This window comes from Calonectris borealis, unplaced genomic scaffold, assembly GCF_964195595.1.
Source record: "Calonectris borealis unplaced genomic scaffold, bCalBor7.hap1.2 HAP1_SCAFFOLD_33, whole genome shotgun sequence".
NCBI classification, from domain to species: Eukaryota; Metazoa; Chordata; class Aves; order Procellariiformes; family Procellariidae; genus Calonectris; species Calonectris borealis.
In genome coordinates this window covers 2485193-2504842 of record NW_027441449.1, presented here as the reverse complement: position 1 = coordinate 2504842, position 19650 = coordinate 2485193, and the positions used below count along the sequence as shown (strand labels likewise).

Sequence of the window (19650 nt, the reverse complement as noted above, 5' to 3'; positions counted from 1 at the left end):
TTTGGGCTCTGCTTCTGCTGTGCAGGTGCTTGTGATGCCACGCGGTTGGGGTGCTGGTAGGGCAGGAACAGGCAGGTGTGAGCAGCCTGAGGGTGACTGCTCCGAAGGGGAAATGGCTGAGCAGAAGAACGTTCCTGGGAGCCTGGGGACCAGAAGCATCCTTGAAACGTGCAGCTGGCCGCTCTGGAGCACAGCTGGGTACCGAGAATCCAGGCACCTCCAGGTCATCTCTGAAGTGAGACTCTGTGACTTTATCGGTCCCCTTTTGGGCTGACTTTTGGAGTGGGTTAGCTTTATCCGCCCACCTCGGGGATGGCTGAAGGCACAACTGGCCACTGCAGTAGGTGCCACACATAGGGACGGTCCCAGCTGGCAGCGGGGAGGCCATTACGTGCGGCCGGAGGGACCCCGGTCCTGCTTAACGCCTGTGTGAAGAAACGGAAGCTTTTGGACCAGAAGGCCTGGCACAGCTGTGAGCTCGGCCACCGAACTTCTGTGCTAAGGAGGGTGCCAGAGGCAAAGCTGCACAGGCAGAGCTCCTGCAGGTGACTGGAAGCTCCTCGAGTGAAGCCCCTGCCATTCTGCAGTTCCCTAACGGAGCTGCAATTCGCCGGTGAGCTCCTGCAGGTGACGGGAAGCTCCTCGAGTGAAGCCCCTGCCATTCTGCAGTTCCCTAACGGAGCTGCAATTCGCCGGTGAGCTCCTGCAGGTGACTGGAAGCTCCTGGAGTGAAGCCCCTGCCATTCTGCAGTTCCCTAACGGAGCTGCAATTCGCCGGTGAGCTCCTGCAGGTGACTGGAAGCTCCTGGAGTGAAGCCCCTGCCATTCTGCAGTTCCCTAACGGAGCTGCAATTCGCCGGTGAGCTCCTGCAGGTGACTGGAAGCTCCTCGAGTGAAGCCCCTGCCATTCTGCAGTTCCCTAACGGAGCTGCAATTCGCCGGTGAGCTCCTGCCCCTCTTCTGTAGCTATGCCCGCGATTTGGAAGCCTGCCACGATCTTACAGGTGCCTCAGCGAGAAGCGCAGAAGATAACAACTTCCAGATGCAAACCCTTCTCACGCCAAAGCCGCTGGTAGGCAGCCGGAGGGGATGAGCCTAAGGAATTCTGCCGCTGGGAGGAGTGCTGCCAGCTGGAAGGGCAGGAGGAGCGGACCTATGACCTACCTGCGTGCTGTGGCCCCACGTTTCTTCCCCAGTGTCTGCGGTGCTGCTTATGCACCGTAATTGTTCGTAGAGTTTTGCGGCAGACGCTGACTTGCGGGCAATGCGGGGCAGAAGGGTGTGTTGTTTCAAGTCCCCCAACGGGTTCAGACAAGGCAAAACCTTTGGAGATACCTGTCCAAAGTCCCCTCGGCAGCTGGGGCTCTTCCTGCCACCCTTGCCTTCTTGAACAGGTTTCTCCTCCCCTTTAGCTGGGGAAGGATAGGGAGCAGCAGTACGGCTGACCGTACGTGGGGGGTGAGGAAGAAGGGCAAGAGAGAGGGCCAGGGTTTTAGAGGGTCTCTGGTTTTAATGTGACCTAAACTCAGAAGCGTCTTCAATCGTGAGTCTGCAGCAGGGCCTGCGAGAGAGCTGCAGCCATCGCTGAGGGAGCACCAGTAGCCCTCCACGGAAACGATAGGACAGCGTATCTCAGAACGACAACAAAGGTCGTCATAAAGGAGACGTTTAATGAGACGGAACAGGGTGGCAATGAAGCTAAGCGGATCTGTGGCGGGAGTCTGCTGCCCAATAGGAGTCCGCTGCCCTGTCCGTGTTGGCCTTCATGCGCGCTGCCAGGCGGGAGAACGTTGGTCCGCTGGGCGTTCCCTCCAGGCTGAAGAGGTGCTCCAGTAAGGAAAGGCAGCAGCTCTGCCGCAGCAGCCGGGCTAGCCTCTTCCTCCTGCCGCACAAGAGAAACTGCTGGGCCCAGGGGCACCCGCTGCACAGTGCTAAATGGGACAGGGACGGGGGAAGCGGGGCGGGGGACAAGCCAGTTACACCTCCTGGGAGGAAAGGGAGCTGATGGAGGGAGGGCTGCCGGAGCGGAAGGGGGCAGACAAAGAAGTGCCGCCGGGGGAAGCCGACCGCTGGAGAGGGCGTGTTGGCACTACAGCGCCGGGGGGGCCAAGCAAAGCTGGGAACCGGCAGGAAAAGGGGGATCACTCTCTGAGCTTCCTCATCCTCACTCCTCACCTCCACCTACTGCTCCGTCCCCACGTCCTGCTCCTGCCTCCAGACCCCCTGCCCCTCTTCAGCCTCTGCTCCCTGTTCACAGCTCTCTCTTCCCAGCCACCACCAACCCCCTGCCACTGCCAACGCGCGCCGGCAGACGCATCCCCAGCTGCAAGCTGCTCTTTACCCAAAGGCGTGCTTTGTTCCCGCGACTGCGCAGGGAGGGAGGGAGCGTGGGGCTCTGCCGGTCCCTGTTCTACCCGCGCATCGCTCCTTGGTGCCTCGGTCCTGCTAAGGCCCATGCGCCAGGTTAGGTGTGGCCTCAAGTCTAGGCAGGGCTGGGCCTGGGTGCCTGGGACCAGGGAGGAGATGGCTCTTCCTCCCCTGGGTTCTCAGTTCTGCTTCTTACCGGGCCTCCTGCGGCAGGGAGGATGCTCTTCTGGCAACATACGCGGCACACGGCAACTTTTCCACCTGAGACTGGACAAAGGCTCCAACGATGGTCCGGGGGAAGTGCCTTTTGAGCAGGCTCAAAGCCTTCCTGATCATTTTCTTTGCCAGCTTCACGCGTCCCATACGCCAGGAGGCCTGCAGAGGAAAAGGGAAACATCCCGACATGGCCGAGTTGCCCAAGAGACTGCAGGAATCTGCCAGTGGCTGGAGGTGCCGGGGATATCCCCTGCAACTGGGGCAGGCATCCAGCTCCGTCCCCAAGGAGATCCTTCCAGACCTCCCCGTCTCTTTACCTCCCCTTTGAGGCTGAAGAAGGTGGCCTCTTCGAAGCGGGCTATCACCTTCGCTCTCTCCGCTACTGAGTTCCTCAGAACCTCCGCTTCATTCAGCTTCATGAGGGCCTTTGCGCAAGCACACAGAGAGCAGGTGAGCGTGGGTGCGGAGCCCACGGCCAGCCCTGTCCTCCCTCGTTGCCTCCGGCATCGGTCTTAAGAGGGCCTGTTTCTCCCCCTGGTGATGCCCGCCCAAACACAGCCACGCTGGCTCAGAGCACAGCACCAGTGATCCTTCAGACCGCCTCCCTGCTAATGCCCCTCGTGCCAAGGGCACAGCGCCCTGCGTCTCTTGCCGCAGAAGAGGCGAACCGGAGGAAAAAGTCAGGGTCTGACCCCCGTCCCTTCCAAGGCACGCCCGACTGCAACGGGGAAGTTGTCCTGCCCGGAGCCAGGCAGGACTCCGTGCACAGTGGGTGCTGGCAAGCGGGGCACCTCACCATGTAGATGTTGGAGACGTGCAGGTAGGCAGCCGCACACTCCAGGAGGTAGTAAAAGGCTCTGGCAGTATCGCCCATCGCCTTGTAGTGGCGAGCCAAAGGCACGAGCACCGATTCCACGATGGCTTCGCATTCACAGGAGCACGCGCTGCTGCTCTTCCCGTCGGTCTTGCTGGGCAGCTCAGCTGCCTGTTCGCTCTCTGCCGCACTGCTCAGAGGAGAGTTCCCGGGGAGGAAGAGAGCAAAGAACACACGGGCATCACCTCTGCTGGTCTTTCTCCCCACAGAGACGGCACCAAAAGCCCTTTGTTCAAAGCAGAGCACGAGGCCGCAGGCAGGCGTGACTCTTACAGGTGCTTTGTAGGTAGGGAGAAAAACACAAGCTGGGCTTTCTGTCACCTCCCACGGGCAAACCAGCCGAGTCCCTCTGGCGGCTTTTGCCCTGCAGATTTTGCAGCGCTACTCTGCAGGAACTGGAAAGCCAGGGCTGTTCCAGTGTAGTGTGGCGATCGCTCTGAGCCCACGGGCTTCCTCAGGCACTTTCTCATCTCCATGGCCATCTCCTCCCAGCTCCCACCCCACGGAAAGCCTCTTCCCTAAGCTAGAGTCACAACCAGCAGCCAAATGCCGGCACTTCCTTTGTCTCCTCTGGAGACCCTGAGCTCACTGGCTTCAAAAATAATCAAAACTTTGTCTGCTCACCCAAAATCCTCCTCCGTGAAAGCCTGCAGAGGATCTGCAGCATCTGGGAAGAGAACAGGGGGTTAGACACCTCCTCGCCTACCCCAGGGGCAGAGCTGCTCTCCCTCTCCCAGCGGGCTTGCAAGAATCCTTGCAAGGGTCCCGACACACAGAGGAAAGTCTGCCGTGGTCGTCCTCACCTCCTGGGCTGGTCCCTAGCAGATCTACTCCCACCCGATCCCCAGCACACGCCCCTGGGCTCCTGGAGGGCCCGGGCTGCGGAGCACGGTGCACAGCATACCCTCGGTGTCGCGGATCCTATTCCTCTTCAGCTGTTCTCCTGCCAACACCAAGGCCTCCCAGCTGCACGAGTCGCCCTGCTCAGCAGGGCTCCGACAGCTCCCTCCGTCCTGGGTGCTGGTGACGGCGAAGCGGTGGAAGGCCACAAAGTCCCCTTGGCCGCAGCTCTGGCATTTGTGTGCGTGCTGCTCCAGGAAGGCGGCACACTTGCGGTGCAAGGTGCCCCGCTGTCTCGCGGGCCACAGCTCGTAGGCAACCTCCCGCAGCAGTGGGACGCGGAAGGCCAGGACGCTGCACTGCTGCTGCACGGCCTTCCTGCTCAGACAGGGGCTCTCCATGCCTGCAAGGCAAAGGGCCTTTGCATCAGCCCGAGCTGGGGCCAGGGCTCGGGGCCGTCCCAACCGGGGCGCGAAAGTCCTGCCTTGGTGCGCAGCCTGGGCAGCGAACCAGCGCTGCTGCACGCCGAGCCTTGCGGCGCGGGGCGAAAGGGCCCGGCTTGCTTTGCTGACGCTAGGACAGCCCCGGGGACACAGCGCTCAGCTACGCTCCGGGCAGGAGCTGGGGGTGTTGCCGCCAGCCGAAGCAAGCCCCAGCCAGCGCCTTCTCCCCGCTCTTGGCAGGGCAGTCCCCAGCCTCCTGAGCTCTCCCCTCTGCCACAGGGGAAGCAAAGCTGAGTAAAGGCCTGTCGAAGGCCCCAGGGCACTCTGGAGGGCATCTTTCATCTGGACGCTGCAGGCGGCCGGGAGAGGACGTCAGGGATTCCACACGCCCTCTCATGCCTGCGCCACGAGCAGTGCTTGGAGGCAGGGGAGCGGAGGCCCTTGGGCCAGCTGGTGGGACCTTCCCTCCGGCGCAAAGCTGGTGTGCTTTGAGATCGACCTGTAAGACCTTTGAACAGCCCACGCCGAACAGCCGTGCCTGCCCGAGCTCCACCCGCCCATCACGGGGGGGAAGCGCACCATGCCCCGGGGAGCCCCGCCGGGACACAGCCGGGAGCTCCCTGGCTCACCTCACTGCTACCCCTTACCGTGCTCTGCCTGCGGGCAGATGGCTGGCCCCTCTTGGGCATCTTCTGGCAGCTCTGTGTCTTTCAGCCACTTAAGGATGTTGTCGCTCACCAGCATGTCCAACAAGCAATTCATCTTGTGCCTGACGTCAGCGGGAAGGATGTGCGACAGCATCTGGGTGGTAAACACCGGCCCGATGACAGCTGCGAACTTCAAAATCATCTGCTTCAGTGGCTTTGTCCGGTCGAGCTGAGCCAGCACAACCTCTGTCAAAAAGAAGCAACACGTCTCCCTCTTGCCTGTTCCCCAGGCTGAGGCTGCAAAGTTTCAACACGTGAAACGGGGTAGACTTTGGCCTCCTCTCCTCGGGACTGCGCCTGCTGGGCAGTCGCAGCCCAGGGTAGGCGTCTTCAAAACGGCTCCGCTCCTGTTGGAATCGCAGGCCACGAGGCCTGGGGAAAAGCGAGATGCTCAAACAAATGCTCCCCCACCGAGGCAGAGGAGGGCAGGATCCAGCAGGTACAGGCATCCCGTGCTGCGCCTGGCCAGACCTGGAGTAGGTTTCTGCCCAACAGTGCACGCAGAGAACGGAGAACTTTCCCCACCTCAGAGGTGGACTGGGAGCTCCCCACAACGGTTGTCTTAACTTGCCCAGACGATACTATTCCTTTCTTTTGGTTTTCTTCTGGGCTTGTTTTTGGACAAAGCAACTTAATAGCGGGAATGCTTTAGCGTGACGTTTCTCCAAGGTTCATACAAATGGCTACGGCTAGAGAGGAGGGACGCTCCTTGACAGCTCCCCCACCCAGCTCCCCTGGCTACGGGGGGATTTCTGTGCCAATCCACAGAAAAAAAAATGGATTTGATTTGGGTCAAGTGCCTTGAGACCAGCGTTAGCTGGGGAACTTAAAAAGAGAATAGCGAGGTAGAAGCCACATTCAAAGCTGAGTCAGAGGCAAGTCAAAGATTTTTCCCAGCAAAGGATTTGTTTCTGTGAGAAAAGGGAGCTGTGTTAGTCTTGCACCAATAACCTTTTCTCTCCTACCTGCTGCTGGAAAGCAGCCAGCAGGCTCACAGCTGGTGCACACCCAGGAGGGGAAAACGGCTGCCCGCAACCCCAGGCCTGTTTCTGGTTCCCAGCAGAGCCCCCGGGCTGAGAGGGCGACTCTGCAGCCCCCCGGGCAGAGCGGGCAGAGCGGCGCTCGGCCCCTCACCTTTCAAGGTGGCGGGCAGCACGGTGTTCTCCAGGTTCACGTCTGGTCTGATGATGCAGACCCTGCCGTCGGTCCCCGCGCTGGAGCTCGAGGGTGCTGGGAGGGACGACGCCTCGACTGCAGAAGCTGGGTGGAGCAGGAGAGCACGAATAAGGCAATTTGCAAAGGGACTTGCAGCTTGCAAACATCTCAAAATTCACCTGAGATGGGACAAGTCCCACCTTACGTGGCCCAGTGCGGGCGCGCTGACCTGCCTGTGCTGAACGTGGTCATGAAGCAGAGCAAAACAGTTTCTTTGCATAGCCCTCCCAAAGATGTTCTGCCTTCAGACCAGCTTTCCCAAACAGTCCCTCAGTCAAAGCTTCCGCGACTGAACGCCCCGGGACAGAAAGCAGCAGCATCGCTGCCTTCAACAGCGCTGCCTCGCAGCCAGGGAAATTGCCGGCGATGATGCAAAACGGAGCGTCAGTCCTGGCTGTTCCCAAGGCCACAGCACTCTGGCTGGCATTGCTCTCTCGGCGGCATTACCACCGTTTTCTTCTATTACCAGCATCCTTCTGGGGATTTATGGGTTTGGATTCAAGTGTCCCGGGCCTGTCCCCCACCTCAAGCTGGGGTTTGTTCTCAAGCGAGCTGGCATTTGGCCAAGGCAAATGACATGCCCACTAGGACGCCTAAGAAACAGCAGAAACATGTGCTCCAGAGCAATCTCCCCTGTTTTAGCCCCCCAGCCCCTGCCCCGAGAATTTAGGCCCCTCCAAGCCACCAGAACTCGCTAGCCCCTGCTTTGGCTGTCCCAACAGCAAGGCACGCAGGAGCCCACACCTCCGCCAGACCAAGTTCTGCCCTGCTGCAGGATCTGACTCTGCCCAGATCCGTGGGGGAACGACGGGGCAAGACTGTGCTGCGGAGAATGCGCCACAACAACTCGCTCGTCAGCCGTAAAGGTGCTTACTGATCAGGCTCTCCCAGTTGTCCTCTGCTTTTTCACCCTGCCTCCGGGTGCGGAACAGGAGCATGTCGTTGCTGCGAAGGCAGCGCAGCAGCTCCTCGCAGTAATATGGGTTCCCCGAGCTCCTTTGGATCAGGAACCTGGACAGGAGCAGACCCAGCAGTGACCAGCAGAAGGGAAGTAAGGTGAAACACAGTTCGGGTGGGTGGTGAGTCACTCGCGCCTAACAGGGGAGCCAGCAGCCAGCTACACCGCACTTTTGAAAGGGACGGTCCTCCCGCTGGCTTGGGCTTTTGGGCCCCCCTGCACCTCCAGCCTTCGCTGAAGTCCATGGGAAAAGAATTGCGGACAACGCCCAAAGCACCGAGCAGCGAGCCCGGCCTTTCCTCTCCGCAGGAGCTTAGATCCTCTCTGGCAGCAGGGCGGACCTCTGCCCCAGGGAATCTCCCCCACAGCCTGGCCACCTAGACCGAGGCCTTTTCACAGCCCGGCCACGCTGGGGCTCGGGACTCTTCCTCCCTGCCTCCCTTCCTCCCTCTGCAACAGCCCCGCGCTCTGTGTCTGGGGAGTCGCCCGCTCTCAGCTCCCGCCTGCCAGGGCCAGGCACAACAAGCAACCCCCGTCAGGCACTCGCTAGAGTCAGTGCTGCTTCTGGAGGCCCTGCGCCCCCTCTCCTGGGGGGCTGATTCCCTTCCACGGTCTGCAGAGGTTCGAGCCCTCAGGAAGAGCTCCCCTGGCTCCAACTTACCTCGCCAGATCCCTGGAGATGCTGACCACTCCGAGGCTCTTGCAGACTTTCTGCACCACGGCTGAGGGTTTCAGCTCAGCCAGACGAAGATAGGTGATTTTCTGGGGTGTTGTGTTGTCTGCTGCAGCTTTGCGGAAGTTCTCTGTTCTCGCGTAGCCCGGAGCTAAGCTTATGACCATGAAGAGGGAGATGTTTCGGAGCACGGGTGACATGATACTCCAGGAGGCAAGGTCGATGAAATGGGCATTGCCGATGACAACTATGCCAAATTCTCCTCCAATGGTCTGAAAAAAGCAGGTTGTTCTGAGGGGAATCCGGTGGATTCTCAAGCGTCTTCCAGGGGAGGTTTAGCCTCTCTCTCCAGAGGATTCCCTGAAGTCTCTCCTCAACCACTTCCCTGCTCAGCAGCTTACTGACACTTAATTCCCTTGAGACTTTCAGGTCGCACCTAACATCGCTTGCCCTGCAGGAGGAGGGAGCTTGGCCGAGGGAATGCAGAAGACTGTTTCTCCTGCAGGGCAGGCTTTACAGGAGGAAAGTTACGGGGTGTGTTTGTGGGGCTGCGGGGGGAGGTGGGGGGTTTCTCGGGCCCTGAAGCGCGATGACCCAGGCACGTGGTCCTCCCACCCGCTCACACTGCTGTGGCGCAGAGCCCGCAGCCGGCAGGGTTGTTGTCCTTCTGCGACCCAGGAGGAAGGGAGGAGAAATGCTCACCTTCTCTAGCACTTTCGTCCAAGTCGCGTGCAATTCATTTTTTCTTTCCGTTTCATGCATCTTGCGAACCTTGTCCGAAACGGGAAACTGGCCAGAAAAGCAGAGTCAGGGAGAAACGTCACTCCGGGGCTAGGCACGCTTACCCACCAAGCAAGAGTGCAGAGCAAACCGCCGCTGCTGGCCTCAGCACCCCACCTCTCCCCAACACGGGGAGCCCCAGTGGGGACTTCGCCCGGAGCCTCAAGCAGAGGCCCTCTGCTGAGGGTCTTTGGCAGAGCTGGGGCTTTGGGGTGGGCTGGAGAGCTGGTTCTCCGGCTGTGGGCATCTCGGGCTGGCTGGAGCAGACCACTCACGCAGCAGTGACCTCAGCACCAGGGCAGCACCAGCCTCTCTCCAACGCACTGCCAGGGTGCTGAGCAAGGCACCGGGCGCTGCCGGCTGAAGTGCGGGACATGATCTCACCACCGGGCCCGGGAGTGGGAAACGTGTGCCGTGACCCCTGCGATTCCCACCCTGAGCTAAGGCACGCCCAGCAGCGCGCCCACACAACGTCGGACCCCGAAGAGCTCAGGAGGCGGCCTCCTCCAGGGCCAGAGAGGCCTCTCTCTTACCTCGACGAGGAAAATGTCATTGAGGTGGCAATAGCTGCTCTCTTCGATGGTCCCTTGGAGCTTTTCCTGCAGCACGCTCTGCCTGGCGCTGCTCGATTCACAGTCGTGGAGGCCCAGAGCCCTGGCCATCAGGGTACGGAGGGCAGAGAAGGACTGCCTCATGTTGACCTCGACCAGTTTCATGGCAACCACCCTGCCGTGCAAAAGCAAAAGGGACTGAGCTCCCCAACGGCCCATGCCTTCTAAGACCAAAGGGTGGAGGTGCCCTTGCGCGGGGCTCTTCAGCCACCCATCCCAAAGTGCTTCCCAGAGAAGCCCAAGCTTTTCACTCCCCGTACGAGAAAGGGCACAGAGGGGCAGTTGCTGCCAAGCCACTGGGAGAGCTGGGCCCAGACCCCCTGTCGGCCCCAGGTCTCGCTACGTGCCCCCTGCAGAGGAACTCACGGGGCTAAGAGGCAAGGGTGGAGCAAGGGGTGAGCTTGCCTTTGGGCTCCAGACCTCAGCAGTCTGCCTCCCAGGCCACAGGAAGGCTTTTCTGCCCCAGTCCTCCTGCTGGGACACAGGCAGAGGGCAAGCAGGGCTTCTGGGACGGGCCACCCTGCTGTCTGTTGGGTCTGGAGCCAGCTGAAAAGCACCGAGCTTGGGCTCTTTCCTTCTATCTGTGCCTGGCCCAGAGGTGAAGGAGGAAAGGCCATGGCTCAAGAAGCCACTTCCAACTCCCCGAAGAGGCAGAGGCGGGAGCCGAGCACACAGGAGCTCCTAGGGAGTGTCTCCAGGAGGCTTTTTCGGGAGGCTGCAGTCCAAGGGCCAGGCGCACTGGCAGAGGGGCTGGAGTGTTCCATGGCTGTCAGGGGATGGGCAGGGGCAGTGTCCCAAAGCTACGGGTCAAAAACCTGTACCTGTAGCCAGCTTCCTGGCCTAAATGGGCCAGTTCAGTAAGTAAGTGGCTCCTGCCGGAGCCCAGCCTGCCCTCAAATGCCAGGATGTGCCTTTGTCCTAAGTCCTTATAGGCTTCCAAGCAGCTGCGAAAGAGGTCAATCTCCTTCTCCCGACCTGGGAAGACAAACAAGAAAAGGAGCTGCTGGGGTGTGCTGAAAAGCAAAGAGCCGTCCCTTCAGCTGGCACCCTCCACCGCAGCTTCCCTCCCCGCCACCGCACCCGCCAGCCTGCCTACACCCAGGCCTCCTTCCCGCCCTCTCATCCCGGCTTTTGCCCCTCTGCCTTCCTCAGCGCGGCAGCAGACCCGCCTGCCCGCCTGCCCCACAGCGCCGCTCCCGTGCCCTCTTCCCTGCCCCGCTCCCCTCCCGTAAGCACAGAGATTCAGCCGGCCCCACGCGACTCCCCGCGGCGATCCGGCGCGAGACTGCAAGGGGTGATTTGAGTCGCTGCAGGCAGCTATGTCCCAAACAGACTCCTCGCTGTACCGTGAGCCGCAGAGCACTTCCCAGTAGCTAAGGCGGCATCTTCAAACCTGTACTGGTTTTGGCTGGGCTAAAGTTAACCTTCTTCAGTAACAGCTCCTACGATGCTGTGTTTTGGATTTGTGACCCAACATCGGCGTTGATAACACAACGATGTTCGAGTTGTTGCTGAAGAGTGCTCGCACGGCGTCAAGGCCTTTTCCATTCCTCACGCCGCCCCGCCAGCGAGCAGGCTGGGGGTGCGTAAGAAGCTTGGAGGCGGCGCAGCCGCGACAGCTGACCCAACTGCCCAAAGGCCTATTCCATGCCATGTGATGCTGTGCTCAGCAAGAAAAGCTGGGGGAAAGGAGGAGGAAGGGGGACATTCGGAGTTACGGAGCTTGTCTTCCCAAGTCACCGTTACGCACGATGAAGCCCTGCTTTCCTGGAAGTGGCTAGACACCTTCCTGCCGAAGGGAAGCAGTGAATGAATGCCTGATTTTGCCTTGCGCGCGTGCGCAGCTTTTGCTTTCCCTATTAAGCTGTCTGTATCGCAGCCCACCAGTGTTCTCCCTTTTGCCCTTCCAATTCTCTTCCCCATCCCACTGTGGGGAGCGAGCGGCTCTGTGGGGCTGAGCTGCCTACTGGGCTTAAGCCATAGCAGGGCCCAAAACATCCGGCAAGACACCGAGCGATTAAAGGCATCCCGTGTGTCCTGACATTTCCATGTCTACTCGCAGACGCTGCCAAGAAGGGAACTCCGAGGAGTACGAGGGGGAGAACCCACCACCAAAACTCTCCGTCAGTCTGGCAGAAGGAAATCTCTTTCCTGACCCCAAAGACGGGGATCAGCTTAGCCCCCGGGGTGTGAGCAGCTCCATAGTTGAAAGGAACCTTTGTACGAGGTCTGGAGCACGGCAGGGAGCACCAGGCGCCTCACCCTGCTTTCCACTCCACAGATACCAACCAAGTAGAGGCCAAGACAGGCGGCACTTCCTTAGGGCCGCTGCAGGCAACACCATCCCTGGCAAAAGCTTCTCCCTTCCCAGCGTGGCACTAAAAGTTACCACGGGGAAGAAACTGGGGTTCAGAAGAGCAAGGCGTTCTCCACCTACCCAGCAAGGGGAGTTCCTCTGACCTCTCCGTGGTAAGAGCCATGCCAAATATGCTAGAAGCAGGGGAAAAGAAAACACAAGTCAATTAGCTGGTGAGAAGCCAGGGGACACAGAGAAGCAGCCTGACGTGGAGGGGCAGGATGTGCTCCTCGGGTACCTGCTTTTCTTTCGAGCAGCATCTTATCCCCTGCACGCTCCCCCAGCCAAAGTTCAAGCTGCACATTAGGACAGCTTCAAGCATAGAGAAGCCCAACGGCCATGGTGGGACAGGAGGACGTATCAAGAATCCATCCCCAGAGGCCAAACCCAGAGAAATTGGAGACATGAAAGAAGGCAGGGTGTGCTCTTGGCTAGCAGACAGCTTCACCACGTTGGCCAAGAAAAGCAAGTGCCTTGGAAAGGAGGGCTTGTGTCACTGAACGAGTTGGGATGCCAAGCACCTGACACCTGTGGCTCAAGTCTTCCTGTAGTTTCAAAGAGACGGCGATGTTAACATTCAAACCGTCATCCAAAGAGAAGGTTAAATCCTGGCCCAGAGGAAGAGCTGAGATTTCAGCAGGAAGACACGAGGAAGAGTGTCCCGATGGTCCACATTCCCCATGGGGACCGGACTGGCCCAAAGCTTCCTGCTCGGAAGCCGCTGGGACAAAAACCTCCTTAGGTCAGCATTACCAGGGCACGTGGTGGAGCAAGCACGGCACGGAAAGCCCAGTTGAAAGCCATTTGGACAGAGCCTGCAAGGCCAGGTTGTGTCTGCCAAGACAGACAAACCGTCCCCATCCCTGTGGCTACTCCCGCTCTCTCAGCAGCAGGAGACAGCAGGGGAGAGAGGCAAAAAGCCTCCCACGCCAGGGCTTCTGACCCTCTCAGCCCCACGGAAGGGAGACCAGCCCGGTCTCTCTCTGCAGAACTCCTCTTTGCTGGCCAAGGCTGCACCCTTGGTGCCACCGTCCCCTCATCCAGCCCTCTCAGAGGACACTCACTCCTCCTTGGTGATCCCCAGGTATTCATAGACAGTGCCAGGGTGTTCAAGGCCTTTCATCTCCTTGTCCTCCAGCTTCTTGAAGTAGTGAGGGGGCAGCCGAGAGGCGGCGTACGTCACTGCATCACAGGACACCAGCCCAGGGTAGTTCACCATCATCCGGGCTGCCAAATTCACCTTCTGGCCAATGACTGCCAGGGAGAGAGAGAGAGCACGCGTTGATGTACCTGTGCCACCCGCCCCGCGACGCCCTTCCCAGCCAACGGCCGCCTCGCCTCCGGCACAGGCCAACGCCACGGCGGGGTCAGCAGAACCCAGGGGAACAACCGGCCGCGGAGCCCATTCTCCCGCCCTGGGCCAGGACCGGCGCCGCCTGGGCCATTCCCGACCGGCTGCTGGGCAAGCCCTCTCCCAGCCCGCCTTCCTCTTCCAGGCTGCTGTGCGTAAGTGGGCCCACGCCAGCCTCCCGCGCCGCAGACGTGTGCCTCCTACCTGTGTATTCGTGCCGCAAAGGGTGGCCAAGGACTCCGCAGAACACCGTCCCGCTGGTAACGGCAACAGACACTGCCCTGGCACACAGGGAAACGGTGTGGCTTCAGCAGCGTCCCAGGCACAGTCCTGCCCGCCCGGCTCCATCCCTTCCTGCCCCTCCCCGCGGCGCTAGCCTGGGCCGCCTGCCGTCCTGCCCCGCCAGCGCGGGCCTCGGGGACGTGGAGAGCTCAGGGGTGCGACATGCCCGGGTTGCAAAGGACAAAGGACAGGGGTAGAGCGCGTGCAGGAAGTTTTGGACTCTTCCCCTGAGGCCACGTTCCCTGAGCTGCGACCTGCAGAAGGCCCCAGCCTTCTTGTGAGAAAAGAGAGAGGGAAGAAGGCCCCCATGATGTCACCGCCTGCGATGACAGCAACTTGAGATGAGGTGGCTTCAGTTCATGGGCCAGTCGCCCAGAAGGGCCTTTTCCCTCTGGCACCAAGGAGCCTCTCGCCCTTGCGAGGGCTCGCTCCAGCACGGTGGCTAGCAGGGTGTGCTTGGAGGGAGTCCGCCTGGCTGCCGTGGGCTAAGCCCAGGGGTCACCTGCCACTTCTCAGGGCACTGCCTCCTTCCTGCCAGGGACGAGGGCGGGCAAGCTAGAAGGCACGTCTCTTTCTGGTAAGCCCCCTTGCACCGTCCCAGGCAGCGTGCACCCGCCCCCCCACCACACACTCACTGTATTTCCCTGAGCATCATGGGGCACGCGTAGGAGATCTGACTAGCGCACTGCAAGGCGTGAACGCTCTCGTAGGGCAGCTTTTCTCCGGTGAGCCCAAACACGCAGAGGAACGTGCAGCCCTGCCAAGGACAGATGCAGCACATCTTGCTACGACGCCTAAGTAGGGTCTCTCCCTCTTGCTCACCGCCCACCCTCTCGGGGTAGGGGGAGACGATTGCTCCCTCACACTCACTTTATCAAACAGGAGGACTTTGTTGATTTCGCCGTTGTGCGGACGGAGGATTTCTAGCATCATCCTGCTGGCATTGCGGAGGATTACGCAGAAATCCTCTTTGCTGCTTCCTGCAGCCAGCCGCAGTTGGACGAAGAGGCTGGTGACCGGCCGTAGCTCAGAGAAGAAGTCCAGCGGCACTCTGTCATCAAGCTGGAAGACAAGAGCAGGACGGCTTCACCGCCCAGCTCTCCCAGGGGCTTACTGCCCACCCCCCATCCCGAGGGAGAGCAGGCGTACCGGCAATAGCAGGTACGAGGAGGAAGGGGTAAATCCTCCTCTGGGTGCAGATGGCCGGCAGGCTGCCCGCCCTGCGGCAGGCAGATACAGGTACGGACATGAGGGGCGACCCTCAGGAGCACCCTAGGGACTTCACTGGAATCTCCCCTTTATCCCACCGTCATGTCCGCAGCACATCCAGAACCACACCCACGGCAAAGACAGAGAGACAGACGCCCGCCTCCCGCCACCCGCCTCTCTCTGAGGACAACGCACGCAATGGTGCAGCACCGGTGCCCCTTGGCTCAGTTTCCCCGCGTTGTCGTCTCAGGGTGCATTTTCTTTTGTTTGTCTGTTCTCGTGAGAACTCCATCTCTGCAGTGCACCGCTGCTGCCCTCCAAAAACGCAGCCCCCGGCAGTGGTGGCCTGGCCATACCTTCCTGAGAGCAGCTTCTGGTATGTACTTCCTAATCTCCTCCTCCGCATCGGGGTCATGGGGCATAAGAGGAGGCCTCATGGCACCTGAGGAGAGAAAGTGCAGGTGGTCGCTGCGAGGATGGGACTACGAGGCGGTGGAAAGCAGGGAGGAGAAAGAGCCTTCTCGTTTGCTCACGTTGCCACCTCCAGATGCTCGGGGCAGAACTGTCCCCTGCAGGAGGAGGCAGCAGCAGTGACTGCCCCAGCCGATGCACAGGAGGGCCAAAAGCGTGAGCGCTGACGGAAAGGGGGAAGAGGGCAGAAGTGGTTCCTCTCTGGCCCCTGAAGCAGCCGGGCCGCACCTTCCCAGGCAGTCACAGAAGAAGGTGAAGCTGGCACTCACCTTCCCCTTCCAAGCGGTGCTCCATTGGGTATTGGACAAGCCTGCGTAAAACGTCTTGGGATTCTGACCAAGGCATCCAATCCATGTCCGTAACCTGAAGACACAGGGAATGAAAGCGCTGCCACTGGCCTCCCCAGGAGCCCCAGGGGACAGAGCCTGCCCCCCACTGTCACTGCCCAGAAGAGGGGAGAACAAGCCCTCCTGGCTGGATGGGACAGCAGTGCTTCCTCAGAAGCACCGGAGCTGGGCAGGCATCCCCCAAGCATCCCCCAGCTGTCAACAACAGCTCCGGGACCCACAGAGGACATTGCTGGTGGGGCCAGAACCCTTCCAGTGCCTCCCGACCCCTCAAACCCAGCAAGCCCAGCCCACAGGTACCCCTGAGGTGGAAGGACAAGAGCTTCAGCTGCCTGCCCGCTTTCACAGCTACAACTCCCTCCACGTTCAGCTCCTCAGCCTTCTGACACCTCCCTCCTTCATGCCCAGGTCGGGGTCTTCAGAATGGCTCTAGACGCCATCCCATCCACCCACCTTCCTAGCTCTTTTGCCTGCACATGTCCTGGTCCTGAGACTCTGCTGCTCACATTGCTCCCAGGCGGCGGCCGAGAGGATAACTTCGCCTGCCGTTGCAAGCTCTTGGGCCTCACAAACTTCATCCAGGGCCGGGCCAGAGATCAAGAAGTACTGCCACGTCCTCTGTCTGACAATCAGGAGGTCCATGGGCCCTGCAGAGATCCCTGGTGAGAGAGGGAGAAGCAGAACTGACACAGGGAACGTTTTGAGCTCCGCAGCCCCCGGCATCTCAGCTGTTCAGAAGCTAATCTGAAGCCCAGCGGGGAGATGGGCGTTATGGAGGGGGAGGGCACCCTCCGTCCGACTCGGGAGCGCACTGACACGGGTCCCTGAAACGGGTGTCTAGAAATAGAATGTGTTGAGAGTGCCGGGCGTCAGAAGCCCTGCCTGCCCCAGAAGCCCAGCAAACCAGCAGGCTTGATCACCGCCTGCTCCGTTTACGTGCAGGCAGGTTGTAGCTCTCTGCTTGAGAAAACACAAGAGCCTGCCAAAGCCCTTCCCACAGCCGTCTGCAAAGCCGTTCCCCTTTGCTCTTTGTGCAAGGCAGGGGAGAATCCAGCAGGGGAAAGGGGGCAAAGCTGCCCCCACCTGAAAAAAATGAAAGGGTAGCTCCCTCCTGCAGAGGTCTCTGCTAAAACGGACATTCCAAGACCCTAATACTTGATCTGACACCCGCTCTGCCTTGAAGCTTCCTCTGCATCTGCAAACGCGTGCAAACCCAGCAGTCCTGGTCTCCCATCCCCGCTCCGACCACAGCTGGCCCCCTGAATGCTTGCAGGAGATGCTTTCCTTTGGCACCAGCCCCAGTAGGGATCCCCGCATTCCCTGCCGGTGAGAAGCACCCTGTGGCACGGGAGAGTGCCACGGCTCTGCGCCTGGCACAGCACCCGTACCTATCTTCAGCTGGATGTTCTGACGCACGTTCGTCTCATGACTCCCGTGTTTCTTCTGGATCTGCCGGCTACATTGCAGCACCAGGCGGATGGTCTTAGCCATCTCCTGGGGGGGGGCTCTCCACAGCACCAGCACAGCATCCCCTGGGGAAAGCGAGGGGAAGGTACAGGCTCTGCTGAGCCCTGACTCTCCCCGACCTATGCTCAGTGGCAGGGGCAGCAGAAACCGGCCGCCGTGCTGAGGAAGATGGGCTTGTGGGAGGGCATCCTGCTGGAGCACCACACCCTGGGCACCGGGACACCTCTCCTCTCCCGGGCCAGCCGCAGCAGCAGCCAGCCGGCAGCGGTGGCACCCCCCGCCCCGAGCGCTCCTCTGCAGCTGCAGCGCACCAGGGACGACCCCTCCCCTCGCAGCCTGGCAGCCCGAGCTCCGCCACCACCAGGACCTCCCTGCCCCTCACCACCACCCCGACACACACCTTCGGCGGCGCTCCCGAGGGGGTCTCTTCCTCTCGGTGCTTCCTTGCCCCCACCCCCAGCCCAGGGCCCTACGAGCGGGGGCAGAGCGAGGGGAGCCAAAGCCAAACCGCAGGCAGGCCCGGGGGGGAAGAGAAGCCTGGAGAAAGGGCGCTGCGGGGGGGGGTGCGTGCCTGGCCAGAAAGCTGGCTGAAGGTGCTGCACGGAGCCCCTTGGGAAGGAGAGCAGAGCAAATGGCCGCCACAACAGTTCAGTGCTGCAGATCAGGACCCGTGGGCATCGTCGTCCTAAGTACATACCGGCAAACTTCAAGATGTCTCCTCCAAACACCAGTATCTCTGTGGACAGAGGGAAGGAAAAGAAGAGTCATGTGGACACCTTCTTCCAGAAGCCACAGAGCAAGCCCCTCTGCCCGGAGAGGAGCACCCGGGCGAGGGTGCGCTCTGGGGCACAGCTCAGGAAAGCCCCACTCCGGCCTGTCTCCCAGGCTCACAGTGGCCACAGCCCTGGTACCCGCACAGCAGGCAGGGTCGCGGGGCCTCGAGACGCCACCAAAGCTCGGAAAAGTGGAAGCTGGAAGGGACCTCTGGGGTCCATCTGGTCCAACCCCGCTGCTTAAGCAGGGCCGCACAGAGCCAGCTGCCCAGGACGGTGGCGAGATCGTTTTTGAATAGCTCTAAGGAGGGAGACTCCACAACCTGTGCCAGGGCTCAGTCACCCTCGCGGTCAAAAAGTGCTTCCTGACATACAGAGGGAACCTCCCGTGTTTCAGTGCCTGCCCGTGGCGTGGCCTCTGGTCCTGACGCTGGGCACCACTGGCAAGAGTGGCTCTTTGCACCCTCCCTTCAGCTTTTAGACACATTACGAAGATCCCCCCTGAGCCGTCTCTTCTCTGGAGCAAAGAGTCCCAGCTCTCCCAGCCTGTCCTCATAGGAGAGATGCTCCAGACCCTTCATCATCTTTGAGGACTCTCTTGCTTTGCTCCACAAGTGCTGCCAAAGGGGTGGCCACAATGTGCTGGCGGTCAGCTCGGAAGGGTCAAGACATCCCCTGTGAAAGGGGGCTCGTGGGGGTCACACGCACGCCCACACGTCAGTGCCAGCACCCTCAGGTCACTCGCACGCTGGCACTTGCTGGGTGCCCTCAGCCTGCTCCGGGCCCCAAGGCGTCACCGCGCCTGCTGTTCGCGCCAGCGGCACAGAGGTGCCTGCTGAGAAAGCGGGTGCCTCCTTGGCCACAGAAAGGACCTGCGCTGGTCCTGGCTCGCCAGGAGACCCTGGCTGCTCTCGCTGTTCCTCCGGGCCACAGAAAGCCCCAGCCCTTCCAAGGAGGCAGGAGCAGGCTGCCTGGCATGTCTGCCTCCACCCTCCACGAGCAGCCTCACGGCCCGATGCCAGGGAGGCTCTTACCCTCCAAAATGTCACCCAAGTAGGAGTTGAGGGTTTGCGCCAGCTCATCGGTGCCTCTGTCCAGGCCGCTCATCTGGATGAACTTCTCTGTCAAAGCAGTGAAACCTGGAACAGGGACACCCAGAAATCAGGAGATGCCCGTGTGGGCCAAAGGACCCGGCAGCCAGTTCCACGCTGCCCGGCGCGAGAGCCTGTAGGTCACACCTTCCCGTGCCCCGGCTCAGCGCCGGTGGCAGCAGCGGTTGACTGCCCAAGATAAGCCATCCCGCTCTCTTTGGGCATCCCAGCAAAAGACCTCAGCAGTGACAAGATGGCCACTCTGGCTGAGGGGTAGGGACAGGGCTCCAAAGGGCCCAGTGTGCCCCAAAATGGCTCCTGCCCGTGGTTGCTCCTCCCTGCTCGCCCCACCTGAAATATCCGCGAAGAGCAGCACTCCGTGGACAGACTGAATGTCGGTCTTGGGGCAGTCCTCAGCAAGGAGGGTGGGGAGGAAAGCTGCTGCTTTCTCCAGGTCGGAGTAGTAATATTGCCTCTCCCAGATGGAAGCCATCGCCAGCGCCCTGTGGCACGTGGGGTGCCTCAGGAGAAGATGGCCGTGCCCAGCTGGGAGGAGGACGAGGACCTCGCCGCACAGCGCGAGTCGCAGTGAGCCCGGGGCCTCTGCGCAGGACGACTG

At 60.8% G+C, this 19650-nt stretch overlaps 1 protein-coding gene across 1 annotated transcript; it reads right to left on the bottom strand.

Annotated features, from left to right (window-relative positions):
- Nucleotides 1–1009: 1009 nt before the first annotated feature.
- On the bottom strand, nucleotides 1010–17191 carry LOC142076132 (adenylate cyclase type 10-like). The gene is made up of 22 exons (XM_075138513.1): nucleotides 17089–17191; nucleotides 16154–16347; nucleotides 15623–15716; nucleotides 15239–15324; nucleotides 14544–14735; nucleotides 14309–14430; nucleotides 13596–13672; nucleotides 13105–13294; nucleotides 12122–12174; nucleotides 10506–10659; nucleotides 9607–9799; nucleotides 8996–9082; nucleotides 8282–8565; nucleotides 7537–7673; nucleotides 6582–6707; nucleotides 5388–5633; nucleotides 4458–4700; nucleotides 4261–4336; nucleotides 3380–3587; nucleotides 2901–3008; nucleotides 2606–2742; nucleotides 1010–1130 (listed from the first exon to the last, which is right to left on the bottom strand). The coding sequence occupies exons 1-22, from the start codon at nucleotides 17189–17191 to the stop codon at nucleotides 1010–1012; spliced, it is 3231 nt and encodes a 1076-aa protein (XP_074994614.1).
- Between the last annotated feature and the right edge of the window lie 2459 nt (nucleotides 17192–19650).